The 24,615-nt window shown below is 37.9% G+C and overlaps 1 protein-coding gene across 5 annotated transcripts in view; it reads right to left on the bottom strand.

Moving 5' to 3' along the window:
- The window catches only part of BRMS1L (BRMS1 like transcriptional repressor), a 70,367-nt gene extending 62,041 nt beyond the window's left edge, over window positions 1-8,326 (bottom strand). Inside the window, exons 1-3 of one of the 5 annotated variants that reach the window (XM_077909051.1) lie at window positions 8,026-8,326; window positions 4,746-4,836; window positions 322-449 (exon numbers count right to left, since the gene is read on the bottom strand). In XM_077909051.1, coding sequence (XP_077765177.1) covers window positions 322-449; window positions 4,746-4,836; window positions 8,026-8,167 — 361 coding nt within the window. In that variant the 5' untranslated portion in view covers window positions 8,168-8,326. Of the gene's footprint in view, window positions 1-321; window positions 450-4,745; window positions 4,837-6,954; window positions 7,052-8,025 lie in introns of those variants that run through there. The other 4 variants (XM_077909052.1, XM_077909049.1, XM_077909050.1 and 1 more) reach the window with 4 other exon arrangements.
- Between the last annotated feature and the right edge of the window lie 16,289 nt (window positions 8,327-24,615).

Here is a 24,615-nt window from a genome sequence, read left to right as displayed (position 1 = left end):
TTAATTTATCTAACAAGAAATTAAACTAAAATAGTAACATTTGCTCTTAATAAAAGAATCATGTTTCTAATTGTTTTACATGTGGAAGTATCTTCTCAACAACACTGTGAGCAATCTGAGGACTTTTTTTTTTGGTCTCCCACAGCAACAGAGGAAAGTAAAAGGCATTTAATAAAATAATTGTGGGCTGAGTGAAATACTCTGTTCACTATAAATATATTTGTGATTTCATTAACAAGAAACACTCACTTGACAAATACCTTTCAAGTCTAGTGAAGAGTTCATATTCTACTATATGGAAAAGATGTTTCACTTTCCTACCTGCTACCTTTGTACGAATTTGCATATTTTCTTGTAAAGTTGCCAGTGGTTCCAAATATTCTGGTGCTTTTCCAGCTATGACTTCTTGTAGTTTTGCATCCACCTGACTTAATCGTTCTTTATAAAGTCTTAACAAAGCAAAAATTAAAATATTAATTTTAAAAGCCCAACAAAGGCTAACAATTTACCATTTCTACACATTCTCTCTTCCTAATATCATTCATATACTAATAACCTACCAAATGTATCTTTGTCTTAATCTTAAGTGAAAAACTCAGTTACATTATTTGGTTTTATGTACATAATCACAAAGTAGATATTTTTCTTTTTTTTTAGATATATCATTTTTTAATGATTAATTCACCATACAAAAAATACAACTAAGATACTACTTTTTTGCACTCTAGATCTTTGGTTTTGTTTTAACTGCAGAACAATAAATCAATTCTAGGAGAAAGGGTCATTTAAATACTGAGTTTAAAAGAAACAAAGAAATCATTTTAAATAATTTAGATATAGGCATTACTAGTTGTCAAAATAAATAATTCTCTAGCTTCTCTCCATCTTTCCAGAAAAGGAGTCCATGTTATATTCGGCCTACAATTTTCACAAAGAGGAAATAAAGTGATGGAGGTAAAAAATAAGGCTACAGAACTTGTGATCTGGCATATCCAGTTTGTCTGAACTGCAAATGAAAAAGCTATAACAAAAGGAGTTGCTCAGCGGATGCGGAAAATGAAAACTGGGGTAGGGAACCCCTGTTGCTGTATTTATGAATTTACATACAAATACCCTAATTTGCCAGCTGTCATACCAATAACTTTACCCTGATTATCAATGATTGAGTACTTGTGACAAATCAATGTTTATTTTTGGCAATAATCCTAAAGAATAGAACTAACTCTTTTTAACAGGAAGATGTGGCACACCTAGGTGGTTCAGCGGTTAAGTGTCTGACTTCGGGTCAGAGCGTGATCCTGGAGTCCCCGGATCAAGGCCCACATCGGCTCCCTGTGTGAAGCCTGCTTTTCCCTCTGCCTATGTGTCTGCTTCTCTGTCTCTCATGAATAAATAAAATCTTAAAAAAAAATAACAGGAAGATGTTTACATTGCCATTCTTTATGAAAGGCACTTTTAATTCTGGCTTTATGGCATTTTAAGGATAGCCTAAAAATTTCAAAGCAGATTAACCATTCAAGATCACGGAGGTGCCTGGGTGGCTCTGTCAGTAGAGCATCCAACTCTTGATTTCCACTCAGGTCATGATCTCAGGTTTGTGAGATGAAGCTCCACACAGGGCATGGAGCCTGCTTAAGATTCTTTCTCTTCCTCACCCTCCCCCTGCTCATGTGCATTCTCTCTCTCTCAAAATAAAACACAATTTAAGATTATTTTGTAAACTCTTTTTTTTTTCTTTTTGGCCACTCACTACTTTATCATAGTTGAATGAAGAATATGTCATAAGAAAGGCATGTAGTAACTGCTAAAAGAAACCACCGATTATGCTTGTAGGTGTTAGTGTAACTACCAGTTGGCTTTTGAAAACATTAGAGTACCTGGCTTTCATATAAAATTCTCTTTCCTCTTAAAAATATAAACCAATACAATTAAGATAATCAGGGAGGGGGATGGGGATGGGTTAAATAGGTGTAGAGGTTAAACGGTACATTGTGATGAACACCAGGTGATGTATAGAATTGTTGAAGCACTAATATGGTACACCTGAAACTAACGTAACACTGTTAACTCATATAACATGTATGTTAACTAGAATTAAAATAGACACCATCAATATTGGGGTTTATAACTGATTATAATCAGCATAAAGATTTATATGATGGTTCTGAAGGAATTGAGTAAGTTTGGGTGTTAATACAATAAATTTTTTTTTAAACAAAAATGAAAAAATTATCTGAGTTAACTGCCAATAATACATTATCATCTCTGGGTTAAATTTTTCTAAAACTCAAGATACGATGATAAAAAAAATGTGTAAATTCAGAAAACTACAACATAATACTTATAGTTTTTGAGATCATAAATACAACTTTAGGCAAAATGCTAAAAAAGTGAGACAAATGATGACTGCACCTGAAAAACATCAAACTTAAAATATCAATAAGGTATCCCAGATAGATGAATAGCAGCTTAAAGGAACAGGATATGTGAATTAACAACATTCAATTAACTACCTTTCTAAAAGAATAGATTCCTCAAAATCAGTATCATTTCAACAACCTTGGAATTCAGATATAAACTCCTCAAAGGCAAGAATCAGGGGTCCCTTACCAACAACCACAATACTATTCAGAGTAGATGCCCAATTCATTTTTATTGGCTATGGAACATTGAAATAAATGGAAACTTGGGTGGTGTAAGTTCCTCTATCTTCTTAAGGAGGTGGAAGAATTTTCCACCAGCATACAAACTGCAGATGATGGATTTTCCGCCCTGTGAAGGGAGTGCTATTTATGTCCTATGGTGCTAGAACAGAAGAAGCAGGATAACACGTTGTTGTTGTTGTTGTTGTTGTTGTTGTTGTTTTATTACATTTCCCACCTCATCTAAGGAGGATTTGAGGCAGAGGTGTACACTACAACAGGATAAAAATAGCAATGAGGCAACTGGGGCAGATGAAAAAATAAGATAATTATAAACCTGGTATGAAGAGTAATTATTTCTAAAACATACTTCTGAATTCCAAGTCCTTGAGAAAGAATCCTATTAACAGTGGTAACAGGTCTCCTTTTAATACTTTCTGAGATGAATGAGGCTGGTGGGGGGACCTGGCTGGTGGTCATAATGAGCCACAAGAAAGCAAAAATCAAGGCAACTCCCAGCCTCAAGATGAACAAGATTAAGTTTAAAGAGTGACAAGCTGCAAAGTGCTCCTTTGTAATATATTATACTAGAACTATACAATAATTTTCATTTCTTGGATAACCATAAAATATACTTTAAAAGCTCAATAGGTATATCTTAATTAATTGTATGAGAATTATTCATTCATGGCTTACCTGTACTAAAATACAAAAATATAAATTTGCTTCCTCTTGTCCAGAATAATCCTGGATGAACTCTCCATGTTGCCCAAATAATGGATCCTCTGTGGATCCAAACTAATTTTAATTTAAAATTAATAATGTAAATCTTTAGAATAAAAAAATGATGTTTTTTAAAGCCAAAATTTTAAACTTTGGATTATTTATATTAATTTGTTGCACATTAGCTTGAAACATTTATATATTCACCTCTCATACCAATAAAAGTTAAGACCAGAAACGGCATAAACGGCAGGATTCATTTGGTAAATAAATCTGTCCCCTTTTAGTCTGGCAGATAACTCCAGATATTAAACATGTTTTCATCTCTTCTTTGGACCTCTCTAGGGAAGAAGTGGAATAGAATAAGCAGCAAAATTATGAAGAATTCATGAAGAGCCAGCTTCTGAATCAATTAGGATGTCCAGATTCTCAGAAGTTTCTTTCATTTACAATTCCAATATGTAGCTATGCCCCATGACCTTGCCAGCAAGTTCCAAAGTAAAAGCTCTTTTTTTTTTTTTATTAATCTTCATCTGTTCTGTTCTCTCAAACCACTACGGCTCATTCTTGTGTAAGTAACTGTTCATTAGAGTTCTGGTATTACGAAGAGGGGAGTAGAAAACAGTATCTAATAAGCACCCGCTATGTGCCAGCCAAGACTAAGAATTTCACATACTGTTCATACAATCCTCACAGTTAATAATAAAAAAGCTACTATTAGACCTTTTTAACCTCTGAAGAAAGCCTGGGTTCAGAGCCTATGCTCTTTCTATTCTACTATATTTCCTCCAAAGTAATGTGCCCTCCAAAGTAATGTGCCTCCAAAGTAGAAGGACACCATAGTACTTAGAGGCAGAAGACCTGGCTTAGTTTCTGATGAACTATGGGCAAATCACTTCACTCTTCTGACATCAATTTTCTCACAGATAAAATGGAGATAAAGCTATCTTCCAACCTTACAGAGCTGCTGCAAAAAGCAAACTAAATAATGTGAAAATATGTATGTACTATCCAATGTTGATATAATCATTATGCTATTTTGGGGAAATATTCTCTTCTTCTAAGATTTTAAAAATGCTATCTTTATCCAATTACTTAAAGAAAAAAATGAAGCAGATTAGAAACAAAGGTGCAACCCAGGAGAAACATTTTAATTACCCATATACATATAATAATCTTATTATACCTCCCCAAAAACCTGCCTCAAAACCCTTAGTTAATGAGATCTTCAGCAGAAAAACTATAGATGAAGCCTCCTTCAGATCAGTCTCATAAATACAAAAGGAAAATAGTTCAGAGTGAATATAATTTCTCTTGTGCTAATATACACATGACATGATTGAGATTCAGTGACAATGACCTTCTGACATTACTACTTACTGATCCTTGAGATCGGTAAACTGTTTTTCTAGATTGGACATTTCATCTAAACATTCCATTCTTCTTCTTTCACAGTCTTCATCATCCATTTCTGTTAATAAAAGGCAAATAGCAAAGAAGAAATTAATTTTATGTTCCAAATTATCTGAATATTAGTTCAAATGGTAAAAAACAAAACAAAAAAACCACACACACAAAACTATAATATGAAGTTAGATATGCAAGGCTTATATTAAGCCTTAAGAGAAAAGGGTTGCCTGGGTGCTCAGCAGTTGAGCGTCTGCCTTCGGCTCAGGGAATGATCCCAGGTTCCTGGGATCGAGCCTGACTTTGGGCTCCCTGCATGAAGCCTGCTTCTCTCTCGGCCTGTGTCTCTGCCAGTCTTTCTCTATGTCTTTCATGAATAAATAAATAATGTTTTTAAAAAGCCTTTAGAGAAAATAAACATTTATCCAAAATAATTTCCACTACAGATTTCAGCTTAAAGTACAAATGACAGTTAAAGCTACAGCAATCTCTAGACCTTCTTATTTTTATTCATTTTTAAATCATTTTAAAGAGCTGACATCAAGCTATACTATATGAAGTAATTAATCCATTCTGGGCTTATTTTCCATCAACTCCACAGAACTTAAGCACCAAAATGATTATGTCCATTACAGAATAGTGCTCAAAAACACTTTTGGAATTCTTTCAGAACTGCTTACATGACTGATTTGCCAGTCACATAAAAAGAAAACTAATCTCATTCTATTTACAAGATATCTTAGTCTCCTACTCAGATTCTCATTGTTCCCTCTCCCCAAAATATTGTGAGAAAAAAAGGAAAATGAAGAGAAAAACAAGCAAACTTTTCAAGTAAAGCAACTGTTAATCAGCAGCTCTCTTCCTATATTCCATATCTTCTATTTTTACATCACATATATTCAGCACTTCAAGATAAGTGAAACACAAGATGATCTGCATCTTGATCTGCAAATAAACGTCAAACTATGTGAAAGAATTAAGTTATGTTCAGTTATTTTCAAACAGCAAGTAACTATAGAGTTCATTTAACTTTCCTAACATTAAAATTATTTCTGGCTCTTAATAGGTTACTCCTTGGCTATTTAAAACTTGGTCCCTCAAGATGACTCATTTTCCAATATCTCTGGATAGTAGAGTTTATTTTGTAGCTTTAGGATCTGCTCAGTACCAATGTTTGAGAAGAACAAAACTGGAAGTTTAACATGAAAGACATATAGCAGAAAAGAAATGCTTTCACAAGAAGCAAAACTGCATAATTTAAGTGATGTCCTTGCACTTAAAAATTGACTTGTAATTCAAATTGTTATTACATGCTTCAAAATTAAGTTGTCCATTATTAATTGGGATAGAATAAAAATCAGTGAAAAGTTACAAAAGCCAGCGTAAAAATTAGGGAGAACTTTAACAAATAGATGTCATTTCGTGAGATCCTAGTTCTCACCAAAAAAACAAAGAACACTTGAAGATCAAGTGTTCTACAGATCTAGAAAATGTATTTACGTACAGCCTAGATGTTCTTTCTCTGTACTGCTCACTTTTGAAATCTCACCTACTTTGATGGCTAGGCAGATGACTTCCAAATTATGCTTCTAATCCCAGCCAGGTTCCAATGCCACATTTCCAACTGTCAATTGACACTCTGAAGTAAATATACCACCATCACCTCATAAACAACATGTCTGAAATACTCTATCTTGCATCTTCATCTCAAATTTTTCACTTTTCTATTTCCATTCATGCTACTACCATTTTCCCTGTACCTGGGCTTTTTCTCCTACCTTCACTCCTAAACTTGCATACATCATTCTGTTTTGTGCCTTTTGGGAAATCTTTCACATTTGTATCTTCTTTTCCTTTTCTAGTTCAGGTCCTTCTTCCAACAAAACTGGTTTCTCACTTTTTTAAGCCTTAAGCTCTAGCCTTTGCACTTTTTCTTACATTCCTCCCAATCCAACATACCACCCGAATTTATACCATCCAAATTCTATCCATTCTCCAAGATAATTAAAGTAAGCCCACGTTTTCAACTAGCCTTTGCTGGCCACCCTATTCTGAAAAGATTTCCTCTGCCTCTGAAATCCTAAAGCATTGTTTACAGGTAAGTATTCATCTGGCAGTTTACTCAAGTACTGATTTATGACAGCTGTTTAATTGAGATCAGATCATAACCATTTATTTATACCTCATACTGAGTGGTGCCCAATGCAGCTCAAGGAAATCACTCATAAATGCCTATTTGGAGATGGCTAATTTATTGATTGAAATTACATCCTTTCATGGAGACCTTTGAAAGAGAAACCTGAAAAAAAGAGGGTGTCAGGGCAATAACAGACCATCATCAAATCCTCGCTTTACACGGCCAAAATCAGGCCAGGACAAATTAAAGTTTCATCCTCGTCAAATGGAAAGAAGAAAAATAATACAGGCAATCACATATCCCATTTCTTTTTTTAATAACCATCCTAAAAGTTTGCAAAATTGACCTTGATATTAATCTGCCCTCCGACCCAAAAAACCTGAAGCAGCCCGAAATCAGAAAAGGTCGCAGGAATAAAGATTTGGAAAATTTCAGAGCTGCCCCAAATCGGCCAATTTATAAGCATATATGAAGACCCAAAACCACCCCTGACGTGGGCTCTCCTCTAGTCTTGCAAAGTTCAGACAGATGCTGTAAATGGGACAGCTCCAGCCCCCGCAAGAGTGCTAATGTCAAGTATTGACTGACAGGCTTGGAAACTGCGATTAACAAATTCTAAACCAGCAAGAGCCAGCACAAATCTAACTAATCTCGGCCCTGACAACCCACCCATGTTGAGAAGGGTTGGAAAGATTAAAAAAAAAAAAAAGAAAAAGAAAAGAAAAGAAAAAGGAAAGAAGTCGGTGGTCTGGGGCCAAGAGGCATTTCCAAGGTCTTCCAAACAAGCTGCGGGGCATTTCCCGCTTTGGTCCAGTCCCGGGCACTGCCCGGAGGTCCCCTGGGCGGGTCCCACGGCGAGCAAGGCGGCGCAGCGTCTCGGAGCTGGGCGAGCCCAGGCCCGCGCCCGGTCCCGCCCCGCCGGCAGGGACCCGCCTGGAGCCAGGCAGCGCCCCACGACGAGTCCGGGTGCTGCCGAGGGCCGGGAGCCAGTCTCCGCCCCTTCCCTCTCTCCCCGCCCCGCACTCCCAGCAGGACGCAGCTGCCCGGCGTGCGGAGAGCGGCCTGTCGTGCGCCCCGCGCGAGGACTCCGGCTCCCGGCCCCGCTGGCTTGCACACCTGAGCTATCTCCATCCTCGGAGACCGACGAGCTTTCCGTGTCCTCGTCCTCTGAGCTGCTCCCCTCGTTTTCGGCGTAGTCCACCTCCATCTCATCGTGATGGTTCGTCTCCTTCTTATCCCCTCGGGAATGGACTGGCATTTTCCAGCCGCGCCGTCGCTTCCCACTCCCGGCGCCCAGCCCAGCCACCGCCGCTTCAATGAAGGGCGCGCCGAACGCCCCGACCCACCCAGCGGCCGAGCGCGTTCTGAACCCCCTCAGCTCCTCCCCGCCCCCGGCCCGTGCCTCACAACCTAACCCGCAGGCTCTGAGCTGGGAGCTCTGCCATTGGTGGAGGCAGTCCTCCGAGGCGGGGGGGCGGGGCTTCCCCTGCTCCGGGATGGTTGGTTGCCCGTAATTACGGCGCGGCCTTGCAATGTGTGTCGGGAGTCGTAGTCCTTACTGCTCAGCCCTGCAGGGGCTGCCGCCTTCCAAGCTTCAGCAACCCTGTTCACTTCTTGCTTGTGGACTTCAAGTCCCACAAGGCACAAAACCTGACAGACTCGCTCGCAGTTTATAAACTAAACAGAAACAGATTGTGTGAATTTGGACCGTATTTATTCTTTTCCCGCCAAATGATTGTCCAAGCTCCAATGCCATCCAAGATGTTACTGTCAGATGTGAGAAGGTCTTTTGCCTGAGGGTTTTCTTCCTTTCTTTGAGCCTCGAGGAACTGGAGAAACTTCCACCTAAGCACCTTTATTATCGTTAATAAGCTTTTTAATTAATAAGTGCAGACGATGACTTGTACTTTTTATGTTGCACAAAAATCTTTAAACCGTTCTTGAAACACTTGCAATCAACAATATAGAAAGGGAGGAAGTTTTATCTTGCCATTTTCATCAAGTATTTTTTGCATTCATTTTTTTACTACATACAGCCTGAAGATGCCACTAGGCTTGATTTTACTTAAATTTTCGATGAAAAATACACATTTGACTCAATGAAATGTTAGATTTTCTCAATGATGGTAAAATAGACAAGGAAGTCTCAATAAATATCATAATCCATAATCATAATAACTCCTATTAACTGACTACTTTTACCCTGTATTAGGTGCCCTGATGAGTTCTTTACATGAGTCATAATGAGTTTAATTCTCCATAGGTTTAATCTCTCCGAGGTAGGTACTATTATTATCCCCATTTTACAGATAAGGAAACTTAATATGCAGGCAAATCAAAAAATTGTATTTTAGCCACTCTTTAGAAGACAGAGCTGCTTCTTGAAGTGGTAATTTGCTATTGAAATATTTCATAGAATATTGTGAATTGTACAGCATTTATTTCTCCAACGAAGTCCAAAGACATTTGAAGGAGAATGGTAAGGGTATCCAGGCATAACTGCATTAAAGTTAGATTGAGAATTTAATGACAAACCATTTCAAATTCTACCAATTTCTGTAGGGTAAAATCCAAATTAAGGGGCTTTTATCATCTAGTGTCAGCCTACTTCTCTCCTTCTTACTAGATTCTCCAAAACTGAACTCTTCAGTTGCTAAACACACAGTTCCCCACCCATTCCAATGTCTTTGCACATCCTATTCTCTCTCTGCAATCCTCTCCCATCTCTTTTTTTTCCAAAGGCATTTTCTTGACAACATGCATTACCAAACCAGTACCTCCACCATTCAGTATGCACTCATGTTTTTTCAGACTGCTGCTGTACTTTGTCCTTTGCAACTTTATATTTGTTTTCTATCACACTGTATTGTGAATTTTTTAGCTGATGCGCCCCACCAATTAGATGGTGAGTACCTTGAGAGCAGAGACAGTCTTAGTCTGGGATACAATTTCAGAAATGTACATTAAAGTCAGGTAAAGTTCAAAGATGGAAACTGGAAGGGTGCGAGCACATGGATATACATTATGTGAGTGGTGCGGATTAAAGGGGGCAACTGTTTTAGCTCCAGCCAATTATTATATAAAAATTCTGGCTTAGATGTTGGACCTTCCAATTTTTGAGAGATACTAGATATTTAGGTCTCTATATGAGCTATCTAGATTTATAAACATTTTCTCAGGTGTATGGTTTTTTGGGTTTGGTTTTTTTCTTTTTTGGTGGTGGTGGTTTGGTTTCTTTTTTTCTTTTTTTTAAGATTTTATTTATTTATTCAGAGAGAGAGAGAGAGAGAGAGAGGCAGAGACACAGGCAGAGGGAGAAGCAGGCTCCATGCAGGGAGCCTGATGTGGTACTGGATTCCAGGTCTCCGGGATCACACCCTGGGCTGAAGGGGGCGCTAAACCGCTGAGCCACCCGGGCTGCGTTTGGTTTCTTAAACTCCAGACCAAACACAAACAGTTGTGGATAAAATCTCTAGCCTCTGTTGGGGTACCTGAGTGGCTGAGAAGGTAGAGCAGGCAACTCTTGATTTGGGGGTTGGAGTTTGAGCCCCAATGTCAGGTGTAGATATTACTTTTATTTTTTTAAGAATTTTTAAAAATATTTTATTTATTCATGAGACACAGAGAGAGAGAGAGAGAGAGAGGCAGAGACACAGGCAGAGGGAGAAGCAGGCTCCATGCAGGGAGCCTGATGTGGGACTCGATCCCAGGTCTCCAGAATCATGCCCTGGATTGAAGGCGGCGCTAAACCACTGAGCCACCCGGGCTGCCTGAGGTACTACGTTTAAAAAATCTTTTTAAAAAAATCCCTGGCCTCTGTTAATCTGTTATATCAGCAGCTAGGAGAGCATGTGTTAAATAGAAACAATAGTTTAGATTTCTGGTCACTCTTCCCGTGCATTAATTCATTTAATCATTGTAATAACTGTATGAAGGAGATACAATTATGCCTTCCATTTTGTAGAGGAAGGAATTGAGGCACACAGAGCAGTTAGATTACGTGGTCAAAGTCACACAGTTATTAAGTAGCCGATTTACAATTTGAACTTGCAGAGTCTGACATCAGAACCTGCATTTGACCATCAAGGAACAGTGCCCCTCTAGCAGGTGCTTTCTGTTTCTGCTGTTCAAAGAAAAACAGAAGTTGGAGAGGAAGCATATAGATTCTAGTGCTGGTTTCTGCTAGTCACCAACCAATTAAATTTGGCAAACTACACAATCTCTGGCCAGTTGTAAAATGAGAAATTTGCATTATATTATCTTTAGGGTTTCCTCCAGCTCTTAAGTTCCTGTCATTATTATACTTGTGTCTATTGCAGACAGAATAATAGGATATTATGCAGTTAGAGTTACATGGTGGGGTTTTGCTTAAAAGAAGAGTTTCTCTCCCCACTCCTCAAACAGATTTTAGAAGAGATATGTAGGGAATATAAGAGGAACCATGAGAAACAAAAATTACTAAGAGTGGACAAGAATATTGTCCATTTAGAAAATACAAATTATGTAAAGAAAACTAGGAAAGTAGAATCAAGTTTCCTCGATTGAGGCAGTTAAAGACGTAGTAATGATATTTTACATTTAGGTAACAATTTACCTTTTTCATGGGACTTACACAATCATTAGGTACCTTCTAAGTCTTACTTTTCATTAATCTTTCATACTTATTTATTGCCATGAGCAAAATCCACTATATCTTCACCTCTTCTCTGAACAGACCCTTAACTTTCTTGTTCTAAAGGAAACAAGGCTCTCCCCTAGGACCTACTTCCTTTGCACCCTTGCTCCCACTGAGCCTTGTCATGGAGTAGGTATGCTTGTTGTCCTCCTTGTTCCTTCAATACGATCCTTCCTCTCTCCTCCCTAAACATCAGGATACCACACAACATCTCTGCTTGTGGCTATCATCTGCATAACCCTCAAGGTCACACCTCCCCTCCCCCGTTTTTTTGAAGATTTTACCTCTCAGCTCATTCTCTCCAATGGAATGCCTATCATAATTCTTGGCCATTTTAATATTCAAGTAGATAATTTTATACCACTCCACTCCTATTGGTTTTGCTATGGTATAGAGTAGATATAAAATAATTTTGGCATTATCTTTTTAGTTTTTCTCCCATATCTTCTTTGGGGTAGCTTTTTAAAAAATATTTCTATTGTGGGGTGCCTGGGTTGTTCAGTCGGCTAAGCATTTGACTCTTGATTTCGGCTCAAGTCATGATCTCAAGGTGGTGAAATCAAGCCCTGTGTCAGGCTCCGCACTTAGCACGGACTTTGCTTGTCCCTCTGTCTTCCCCCAGCTTGCACTCTTTCTCTGTCTCTCTCAAATACATAAATAAAATCTTTAAAATTGTTTTATTGAATATTTTAATATTGTATTATAATTTAAACACATAGTAAGTTATTCAGACTATTATATATATAACACAGTACCCATCTTTAAGCTTTCTCAAATCTTATATTTTACCAGACTTACTCCAGACCCCTCCTCAATTACAATTCTCCCCTTCCCTTTCCAAAAAAGCCATTATCCTAACATTGGTGATTTATGATCCACGTGTACACACTATTTTTGTATATGCATGTATCTATAATCCGTTGTAGGATTATTTAACATGTTCTAAAGTGCTCCAATTTTAAAGTAACGTACACTACACATAGTCGTCCTACAACTTCATTTTTACTCATCAATATTGTGAGATTTATCCACTGTGATATGGGTAGCTCTAATCCAGTTATTTTAACCTACTATAAGGTATTCCATCGACTACACTATTCCATTGGATGAATATTTTAAAATTTATCATTTACCTGTTAATGGATGTTTACATTGCGTCAGAATTTTTTGTTCTTAAAAAACAGTTGCCTAAATGAATATTGCTGTATGGAACTTTTGGACTTTATGCATGAGGATTTCTCTAGGACACCAGTCTCCAAAGTGGGGCGTGTGTATCCAGGAAGTATATCCTGGGGGACCAGAAGAAAAACATTAAAATTTCCATTTGTATACTTTTAAATTTTATCCTTGTCTGAATAAAGTAGATGTACAGATGCAGCTAGAAGTCCTTAAAAAAAAAAAAAAAACCCACTCTGATTCACCTGTTCCCTGTGTTTATTGGTTTTTTTAATCAGTAGATCCTGCCTCCAAGGGGAGGCAAACTTAATTCCAGTTGTCACCACATGGTGGAGCTGAGACATCAATGTACAATCCACAAAACTGTAGGGATTGACCCAGGCCAGATGCTGGTAGCTGGAAAAACAAAGGCAGAATACCAGAGGCTACAACTAATAACTAGTACTCAAATCAGGGTAAACATTTTAATCATTCAAACTAAAGGGCCTTTAGGGACCTACACTGACTGCTAGCTGAGACCAAATTATGATTATACCGATTATATGATACCATGATTTCAACTGCTTAAGATTGAAACCACCTAAAGATGCTTGAATTAATTAGCCTATTCACTGGTATAGGATCCATTCTTTATCAATTCTCTATTTGCAGAAATTAATTCTGGGATTAGTTCAAGTATAATTTTATGACATTTTTGTTAGCGTATTTAGGCTATTATTATTATTCCACTGTCTCATCGTTCAAATTATCATGTTCTTTTCTGTAGGCAATACCTAATGTTTTTTTAAGTAGAGAAATTTTGTCTCTAAGATTTTTCTCAAGGGTAAATATTTTATACAGTTTTATTTTTAATCTGCATTGTTCCTCTAAAGATAATTTTTCTGTATAAAGTGGGTATCTTTTGTTTTGGCCTTCCCACTATCCATCCCCTTTCTGAAGCAATAGCTTCAAAGAACCTTCAAGAAACCCCTCTGTGGGGCACCTGGGGGGCTCAGTTGGTTAAATGTCTGCCTTCAGCTCAGGTCATGATCCCAGGATCTTTGAGCTTTGAGTCAGGCTCCCTGCTCAGTGGGGAGTCTGCTTCTCTCTCTCTCTCTCTCTCTCTCTCTCTGCTGCTCTCCCTACTTGTGCTCTCTGTCTAATAAATTAATTAATTTAAAAAAAAGAACCCCCTCTGCTCTATTCAGCCCACATGGCTCAGGTGACCAATCAGAATATTATATTTTTCTAGCTCAGAGATGGACATGTAGACCAACCCAGGCCATGATGGGCATTGCCAGAACTCTTGTTGGAGCTATCAGGAAGGAGTTTTGTCCTATGAAATTAAAAGTTCTATTAAGCCTGTGAGCTTAAGTTTATTAGGGTCATTTCTCCTTCCATATGTCCCTGGAACAGGGCAGCAGGGATTGGAACCAATGCAGAGGACAAGCAATGCTGAAATAGAAAGATTCCTGCTGATATAATGTAAGCACCTGGATCCATATGTGTTCAATGTTAATCATTAGACTTTCAGTTATATGAACCAATAAGTTCCTCTTTTTACTGATGCTGCTTTGCTTAATTTTGTTTACTACTTATAGCTGAAAGTGTTCAGACTAAAATAGCTAATTTTTTCTTTAAAACATGCCTTTTTTAATGGAAGCAATGAATATTTTAAAATATCCCATTGTAATTTCTTATCTGTTCTTAGAAGTCCTCCCTCATATTCATTTATATATTAACTAATGTATATAGTATGTCAGGTAGTATGCTAGTTTAAGAGATTGGTAAACAAAACAGACACAGCCTATGCTTGCATAGAGCTTACAGAAAAGTGGAGGGATAAATATTCAAAATTAACTATACAAATTGAGATGTGCTTTCTGTTGGTATTATGAGAGTATATAGCATGGAGACCTGAGTAAGATGAGGAGTGAATATCAGGTAAGGCCTCTCTAAAGAAGTAATATGTCTGGTAAGACTTAAGAAGTGGGTAGGGGTTAGCCCAGATAGAAGGGAAAGAAGGAATATTATAAGCTGAAGGAATAGCATATGTAAAGTTCTTGACGTAGCAAAGTGCTTAGCGTGTTCATGTTTATGGAATTAAGAAATCACTGTGGATGGATGGTCATTAGTGTTCAAGGTTGAAAAGGGTCTGAGGTGAGGTTGGTAATATAGGCAAAAGCCATACTTCACAAGGCTGGGTAGATGATGGTAAAGGAGTGTTTTGAAATCCTAAATGCAGGGAGTTGCCGTTGGGAAGTTTGTAGAATGAGATGATAAGATTAGATTCATGTTAAGATTACATTAATTTTAAGATCAGATCTTAAAAAGATCACTGGTTGTTTAGTGGAAAATGTATTGGATAGGAAAAAGGGAAGGGAATAAGTCAATCAGATGTCAAGGTAAGGTAATAGTGACTAGGGCAGAGGCTGTGTGATGAAAAGAAATGGACTACTTTGAGAGAGCTGGGAGGTAAAATCAACAAAACTTAGTAATGGATTAAATGAGAGACAAAATATAGGATATAGTTTACTTATCTCCTTTCTCTTTAATTTTTTAGACCTGCGGTTGACAGCAGGTGCAGAGGGAGAAGAGAAAGAATCTTATGCAGTCTCCAGGCCCAGCACAGAGCTCCATCTCACAACCCTGAGATCATGACCTGAGCCACTATAATACTTCTTCTAATGCTTCTTGACTTATGTGTGAATGTTGCCTGTTTTCTCTGAAAATTAAATCATAATCTATGAAATTACAACAGAATGAAAGTATAAAATACATCAACTACAGAACTGGTGGTTAAAAGCAGCTATGGTCAAAATGCTTGATATAAGAGCATGAAGACAGTGACACCAGGGGTACTGTGGTTGAGCCTCTGTCTTTGGCTCCAGTTGTGATCCCAGGGTCCTGGGATTGAGACCCGCATCAGGCTCCCTGCAAGAAGTCTGCTTTTCCTCTGCCTATATCTCTGCCTCTTTCTCTGTGTCTCTCATGAATGAATCAAATCTTAAAAAAAACAGTGGCACCAAAGTTTACTAATATTCATTGTATTCTTCACTGTGAATTTCACTTACAAACATCCTTGATGAAGCAGCAAAAAATATTATTTATGAAATCCCAAGTACTGAGTACTTTTAAACATTTTCTTGACAAAGTGGGAAGTAGCATAAAGCATAGTGCTGCAAACTGAAGTGCAATGGTGACCTTCAGGAAAAACACCTGTGCAGTTGAGTTGTGCTCTGACCTAGCAATGTGATTCAAGGACTGACATTTTGACTAGAATGAACTAACTGACAAGCTGAAGTTATTCAGAGATGGATATTTGGAAAATATTTTCACAAAGCAGATGAGTAAAATGAGCCTGTTTCCTAAAACAGTTGACATTGTTTGATTTCAAGGATAAAATTCAAGCTTCCAGAAAAAAATTTGGAATTTGGAAAACTTTTATCCACCATGGTCAACATAACACCCAATACTTTTTTTTTTTAGATTTTATTTATTTATTTGTTTGTTTATTAATTAGAGACAGAGAGAAAGAGGCAGAGACACAGGCAGAGGGAGAAGCAGGCGCCATGCGGAGAGCCTGAGATGGGACTCGATCCTGGGATCCCAGGATCACGCCCTGGGCTGAAGGCAGCGCTAAACCGGTGAGCCACCTGGGCTGCCCAACACCCAATACTTAAAGGATTTTCTGATGTATGTGATTTTTAAAAAAGATTTATTTATTTATTCATGAGAGACACACAGAGAGAGGCAGAGACATAGGCAAAGGGAGAAACAGGCTCCCTGAGGAGATCCCGGTGCAGGACTCGATCCCAGGACCCTGGGATCACGACCTGAGCCAAAGACTGACGCTTAACTACTGAGCCACCCAGGCATCCCTGATGTATGTGATTTTTAAAAATATTTGTATTGCGGGACACTTGAGTGACTGAGCAGTTGAGCGCCCCCCTTCGGCCCAGGGAATGATCTTGGAGTCCCAGTATCGAGTCCCGCATCTCTCCCTGCATAGAGCCTGCTTCTCCCTCTGCCTGTGTCTCTGCCATTCTCTCTCTCTGTGTCTCTCATGAATAAACAACTACAATCTTAAAAGTATATATTTGTATTGCTTAATTAATTGTATTGACATTTGGAGTATCTGTATAACTCTGAACAATTCCAAATAACAATTGCATAATATTACAAAATTACGTCTGGGTAGAAGATGCATTTAAAGTGCATCCTTTCAATGTAAAGAATATAAAAAGTTTATTGAAATGTCTCCATGATCCACATTGCAACTAATCTTTAAAAAAAACTACCACATGTTGATTTTAGTTTATTTTTAGTGTATTGTTGACAATTATCTGAAAAAGCTACTAAAATATCCCCCTTTCCCAGGGTGCCAGGGTGGCTCAGTCAATTAAGCATCTGCCTTCAGCTTGGGTCCTGATACCAGGATCCTGGGATTGAGACCAGCATCAGGCTCTCTGCTCAGTGAGGAGTTTGCTTCTGTCTCTCATTTTGCTCCTCCCCCTGCTTGTGCGCTCTCAAATAAAGAAACAAACAAACAAATAAATTTAAATTCCCCTTTTCCAATTTCCATATGAGGCCACTTTTTTCTTGATAGGAACACACAGAGAGAGAGAGAGAGGCAGAGACACCGGCAGAGGGAGAAGCAGGCTCCATGCAGGGAGCCTGACGTGGGACTCGATTCCAGTTCTCCAGGATCACACCCTGGGCTAAAGGGGCGGCGCTAAACCCCTGAGCCACTGGGGCTGCCCGGAACCACATTTTTCTTAACATACTTCAATGAAAGGAATATAAGATATCAGAACACCTGATGGCTCAGTGCCAGGTGGCTCAGTGGCAGATGCCTTCAACTCAGGTTATGATCCCAGGGTCCTGGGATTCAGCCCTGCATTGGGCTTCCTGCTCAGCAGGGAGCCTGCTTCTCCCTCTCCCTGTCTGCTGTTTCCCCCTGCTTGTGCTGGCTCTCTCTCTTTGTCAAATGGATGAAGAAAGTCTTTTTAAAAATCTTCTTTAAAAAAAAGAAGAATATATGGCATCATGAGTAAATATCCAGCTATCTTCTCTTTTTTTTTTTTTTTTTTTTTTTTTGAGAGTGAGAGACTGAGAGAGCAGGGGCATATAGGAGCAGGGGAGGAGCAAGGAGCTAGAGAGAGAGGGACAAGTAGACTCCACACAATATGGAACCTGACTCGGGACTTGATCTCATGACTCTGAGATCATAACCTGAGCTGAAATCAGAGTCATGTGCTCAACTGACTGAGTCACTCAGGCCCCCCGTGAGCTACCTTCTATTAAGCCAAATATTACAGAGATTTAAAAAAAAAAGTAAAACAATAACACTCTCACCAAATTTTCTTTGTTTTGAAAAAATGGATATTTTTATTTTCTCATAGATATGCCTGTTGAAAAATACATATTTCAAAAAAAAATCATGAATGTTTTCATTCAGTGGCTTATCATTGTTATTTTTCAGTATTAAACTAGTTTTAAATTTTCTCAGATTTCATTTTTAAGAGACATTTTTTGGAACAGTTTTATTTTTTATTTATCTATTTTTTTAAAAAAAGATTTTATTTATTTGAGAGAGAGAGAGAGAAGAGCGCGCACAAGCAGGGGGAGTGGAAGAGGGAAAGGGAAAAGCAGACTCCCCACCAAGCATGGAGCCTGACTCAGGGCTAGACTCAGGGCTCAATCCCAGGACCCTGAGATCATGACCTGAGCCCAAGTCAGATGCTTAACTGAGCCACTCAGGTGCTCCTTATTTATTTTTAAGTAATCTCTACAGCCAACATAGGGCTCAAATTTCACAACCCCCAAATCAAGAGTCACAAGCTCCACCAACTGAGCCAGCCAGATGCCCCTACAACAATTTTGGATTTTAGAAAAAAATCAAGCTCATAGTACACAGAGTACTCCTATGCTGCATCCAGTTTCCTTTATTGATGACTGGTATGGTACATCTGTTACAATTAGAGAACCAGTAATGATACATTATTGTTATCTAAATTACATAGTTTATTGGATTCCCTTAGCTTCTACCTAACATCTTTTTTTTTCTATTCCAGGATTCCATCCAGAATACTTTATTATATTTAGTTGTCATTTCTCCTTAGGCTCCTCTTGGCTAGTATTGTTTCTCAGACTTTCTTTTGTTTTGATAACCTTGACAGTTTGAGGAACACTAACCAACTAGGGACTTGTGTAATGTTTTTCTCATAGTTTAAATGAGGCTATAGGTTTTGGGGAGGAAGACCAACAGAGGTGAAGTGCTGTTTTCATCACATTAAATCCAGGGCACACACTGTCAGGGTAACTTCTCACTGTTGATGTTGACCGTGGTCACACATAGCCAAGGTGGTGTTTGTTGTTTCTCCACTGTAAAGTCACTCCCCTTGCCCCTTCCATTCTGTATATTTTGGGAGAAGCTCATTATGTGCAGGCCACATCTAAGAAGTAGGTCTATTTTCCATCTCTTTGAGTATCTACATATATTTTTTTGGAATTCTTTTTGCATGGGAGATTTGTCTCATTGTCCCCATTATTTATTTATTCAATTATTTATTTATATCAGTATGTAATCATGGATATTTATGTTATATTTTGGATTATAATCCAATACTACCTTATTCATTTTGTTGTTCACATTGTTTCGGCTTTAACCACTGCATGCTCTTTCAATTAACATACTCATATGATTTCTTTTTTTTTTTCTCATATGATTTCTGAGTGTGTGTGTGTGTGTGTGTGTGTGTAGCATTTACTCACTTTCTGGCACTACAAAAACAACCAGGCTGAACTTGTCTTTTCCTGCCCCAGTCCTAGAATCAGCCACTATTCCAAAAAGTCTTGGTTCTATCAGAAAGTGGCATTGAAAACAAAGATCTGGTGCAAGGTGTGCTTGCTGCTACTGGGGTGTCATTGCATCTAAGCCCTCTCAGCTGACAGAGCAAGATGTGTGTTCACTAATCTGTCTTTATACACATATTTATAAATATTTACATAGATAACTATCTGTATCTAGGAAAACATGCTCATATTGATGTCTCCAGCTTGAATCCATTACCAGGTGAATCATTCTACCCTCCTCCTCGTACTTATCTGAAAAACTCCAACAGTGAGAACCTTGAGTCCCACCATATGTCATCCATTTATTTAATTCTTTAATTCCAGTATACATGCATAGCAGTATCAGAATTGTTAACCCATACCCAAATGGTAATGAACTTTATCAACTAGAATACAGTGGGTTTTTTTTAAATTTCATTTATTTATTCATGAGAGATACAGAGAGAGAGAGAGGCAGAGACACAGGCAGAAGGAGAAGGGGGCTCCAAGCAGGGAGCCCGACGTGGGACTTGATCCCGGGTCTCCAGGGCCACGACCTGGGCCAAAGCCGGCGCTAAACTGGTGAGCCAGCCGGGCTGCCCTAGAATAGTGTTTATGCACATTCTCTTTAGCCTTTAGTCTCATAGATTCCATTCGTTTCCAAATGAGTACCTTTCCCCCCAACTTATTCAGTGAGGTTGTTTCATACATTGTGATACAGTTAGATCATTTTGTCACATTCTATGTCCCAACTAGGATTCTCTGATCTCCTAAATGATTTCTTTTAATTTGCATATATTTGGGTCCACTGAGTGTGCAATGAAGTTCTATGAATATTGATAAATGCATAGAGTGAGGTATCCACAATTACAGTATCATACAGGATAATTTCAGCACCCTAAAAAATTCCCTATGCTTTACCCATTTCCTGCAGGCCTGGGCTAATCGTTGACATTTACTGTTGCCTTTTCCAGAATGTCATGTAACTAGAATCATACAGTATATAGCTTTTTCAGACTGGCATCTTTCACTTAGGAATGTGCATTTAAAATTCATTTTCATGGCTTGATTTCTTTTGGGTGCTGAATAATATTCCATTGTATGAATGCAGCACAGTTAGCTTATTCATTCATCTATTGAAGGACATATTGGTTCTTCCAGTTTTTTGGAGTTATGAAAAAAAGATACTGTAAACATTTGCATGCAGATTTTTGTAAGGACTTATCTTTGAATCAATTGGGTGAATATCTTGGAGTGCAATTGCTGGTTCATATGGTAAAACTATATTTAACTTTACAAGAAACTGCCAAACTGTCTTCCAAAGTGGGCTGTATATTTTACATTGCCAATAGCAATGAGTAAGAGTTCCTGTGCTCTGCATTCCCACCTGCATTTGGTGTTGCCAGTGTTTTGAATTTTAGTCATTCTAATATGTGTGCAGTAACACCTCACTGCTGTTTTAATTTTTCCCTGATGACGAATGATATTGGTGATCTTTTCATATGCTTATATGCCATCTGTATATCTTCTTTGGTAAGATATCTGTTTGGTCTTTTGCCCATTTTTTTAATTGGGTCATTTGTTTTCTTATTGTTGAGGTTTAGGAGTTCTTTGTATGTGGTATATTAATCAAATCTTTTATCAGATATGTATTTGGCAAAGATTTTTCTCCCAGTCCATAGATTTGTTTGTGATTCTCTTAATAGTGTCTTCGCAGAGCAGAAAATTTAATTTTAATAAAATTCTACTTGTCAATTTTTTTCCTATATAGATTGTGCTTTGGTGCTATATCTTAAAACTCATCACCAAAAAATAAAATAAAAACTCATCACCAAGTGAAAGCTCACCTAGATTTTTTCCTGTTTTCTTTTGGAAGTTTTATAGTTTTGTATTTTACCTTTAGGTGTGCTCCATTTTGAGTTAACTTTTGTGAAAGGTGTAAGGACATCCACAAGTTTGCATGTGGATGTCCATTCATTCCAGCACCATTTGCTGAAAAGATTGTCCTTTTTGCTGGGTGCCTGGGTGGCTCACTCGGTTGAACAGCTGACTCTTGATTTCAGCTTAGGTGATGATCCCAGGGTCCTGGGATCAAGCCCCACATCAGACTCCCCATTCAGGAAAGAGTCTGCTCCAGGATTTTCCCTCTCCCTCTACCTTTCCTTCTGCTGAAGTGCATGCGCACGTGCTCTCTACAAATAAATAATCTTTAAAAAAAAAGAAAAGAAAAGAAAAGATTATCCTTTCTCTGCTGAATTGTCTTTGCTCCTTAGTCAAACATCAGTTGATTATATTTATGTGGTTCTATTTCTAGGCTCTCTATTCTGCTCCAATCTTTCACCAATACCATGCTGTCTTGACTACTGTAGTTGTACAGTAAGTTTTGGAATCAAGATGTAGAAACTTTGTTCTACATTCTTCACTGTTTTTTGGCTATACTGGATCTTTTGCCTTTCCATACAAACTTTAGAATCAGTGTTTCAGTATCTACAAAGTAGCTTACTGGGATTTTGATTAGTATCATATTGAGTCTATAGATCAAGCTGGGAAGAACTGACATGTTAAAAAAATGTAATGCTCTATTCCTTGAATATAAAAGATCTCTCCATTTATTTACATCTTTGATTTCTTCATCAGAGTTTTATAGTTTGCTTAGCTTAAATTTTTTTTTAATTATTTATTTGAGAGAGAGAGTGAACACATAAGGGGCAGAGGGAGAGGGAGAAGTACATTCCCTTGCTGAGCAGGGAGCCTGACACAGGGCTCAATCCCAAGACCCTGGGATCATGTCTAAGCTGAGGCAGATGCTTAACTGACTGAACCACCCAGGCGCCCCTTTTAAAAATGTTTAAAAAGATTTTATTTATTTATTTATTTATTTATTTATTTATTTATTTGAGAGAGAGAGTGTGGGACAGGGTTTTGCGGGGCGGAGGTGGGGGAAGCATGGCAGGGAGGAAAAAGCAGACTCCTCTCTGAGCCCGAGGTGGGGCTGGGAGCCTTACTGAGGCTCCATCCCATGACCCTGGGATCATGACCTGAGACAAAAATCAAGAGTCAGATACTTAACTGACTGAGCCATCCAGGTGCCACTCCTTGGCTTTAATTTTTAATAGTGTAATAGATTAGCAAAAGCATTTTGGTGGTCCTCAATAATTCTGATCCTGACATCAAAAGCTTTTAGAACTGCTGGTCTATCTCTTGATCACTTCTTTTGGATCCTAACTTTCTAACTGCCAACTTCAGATCCTTGCCATTTGTGTTTCGTTAGGATTCACTTGGTAAGCAAAGCTCCTCTTACTCTTATTGCAATACAGTTGGCATTTCGACCTTTTGATTCACAAGTAATGAAAAACAGATACAATGTCTAATGTAATAGAAGTAAATGTACACGCTTGTATAATAAAATGCAATCAGCTAAGAAATCAGGACTGCACATAGTGATTTCCCTCTGAAAAGTGTGGTATGGGAAAGGTAAACCAAAAAAAAAAAAAATTGTCAACCTGACTAACAATACTTCAGCAAGGTGATCAAGGTCAATATTAATAGTGATAACTCACGCTGATAGTACGTACTGTTCATATGGTGTGATGAAAATGACACTTAAACTCTATGATCTTTCTCCCTAAAACCCATAACCTTGCTCTAATCATGAGAAAAACATCAGACAAATTTCAGTAGAGAGGCATCCTTCAATAAATCTGACTACTTCTCAAAACTCTCAAAGACTTCAAAACCAACAAAAACTTGAGAAACTATCACTGCCAAGAGAAGCTTAAGGAGAAAGGATAGCTAAACATAATAAGGTATCCTGGATAAGATCACAGAAGGGAAAAAGGATATTAGATTTAAAAAAAATAAGAAAAATAAGAAAATCCTGGATAAGATCACAGAATGGAAAAAGGATATTAGATTTAAAAAAATAAGAAAATAGAATTTAGTTGATAATAACATACAAATATTGATTCTCTTAACAGTGTCTTCACAGAGCAGAAAATTTAATTTCATTAATTTATTTTTTAAAAAAGATTTTATTTATTTATTCATGAGAGACACAGAGAGAGAGAGAGAGAGACGCAGAGACACAGGCAGAGGGAGAAGCAGGCTCCATGCAGGGAGCCCGACGTGGGACTTGATCCCGGGTCTCTAGGATCACACCCTGGCCCAACGGTGGCGCTAAACCGCTGAGCCACCCGGGCTGCCCAGAAAATTTAATTTTAATAAAATCCTACTTTTAGGATTTATTAATTATAATAAGTATACCACACTAACATAAGATGTTAATAGTAGGGAAAACTATGTGAGAATTGGACATATGGGAACTCTTCATGTCATTGGTTCAATTTTCCTGCAAATTAAAAATTATAAAAAAATAAATCTATTGAGTAAAAAGATCACTGGTTGTCAGTGGTTAGGGGCAGAGATGAATGGGTGGAACATAGAGCATTTATAGGGCAGTGAAAACATTCCGTATACTATAACAGTGGGCACATGTCATTATACATTTGTCCAAATCCATAAAAAGTATATCACCAAACGTGAACCCTGAGGTGAACTATGGTCTTTGGATGACAATAATATGTCAATGTAGGTCCATCAGTTGTAGCAAACGTCCCACTCTGGTGGGAGATGTTATGATGGGAAAGGTTGTGTATGTGTGAGACTAGGGAATACATGGGAAATCTCTGTACCTTCTTCTCAGTTTTGCTGAAAACCTGAAACTGATCTATAAAAATAAAATCTATTAAAAATTGATATATTAATTTTAAAAATCTGAAACTTGAATTAACTTGACTTTATAAAAAATAGTAATGTAACATGTTCACATTTGGGAGATTGATGATGACCTATATTTCTTGGAATACTCATGATTTTAAACTTAAGTTTTAAATTCTAGTTTTCACAAGTAATGTTTCAAAGATTATTTTCTGAGGTTTTCTTTTCATAATAAATATGTCTCCAGAGGGGAGAGCTTATACTTTCTTTTTTTTTTTTTTTTTTAAATCATTTTTTCATGAGAGACACAAAGAGAGAGAGAC

This window comes from Canis aureus, chromosome 9 (genome assembly GCF_053574225.1).
Source record: "Canis aureus isolate CA01 chromosome 9, VMU_Caureus_v.1.0, whole genome shotgun sequence".
NCBI classification, from domain to species: domain Eukaryota; kingdom Metazoa; phylum Chordata; class Mammalia; order Carnivora; family Canidae; genus Canis; species Canis aureus.
The sequence above is the reverse complement of the archived record's forward strand: the minus strand, read 5'-3'. Positions and strand labels throughout refer to the sequence as shown.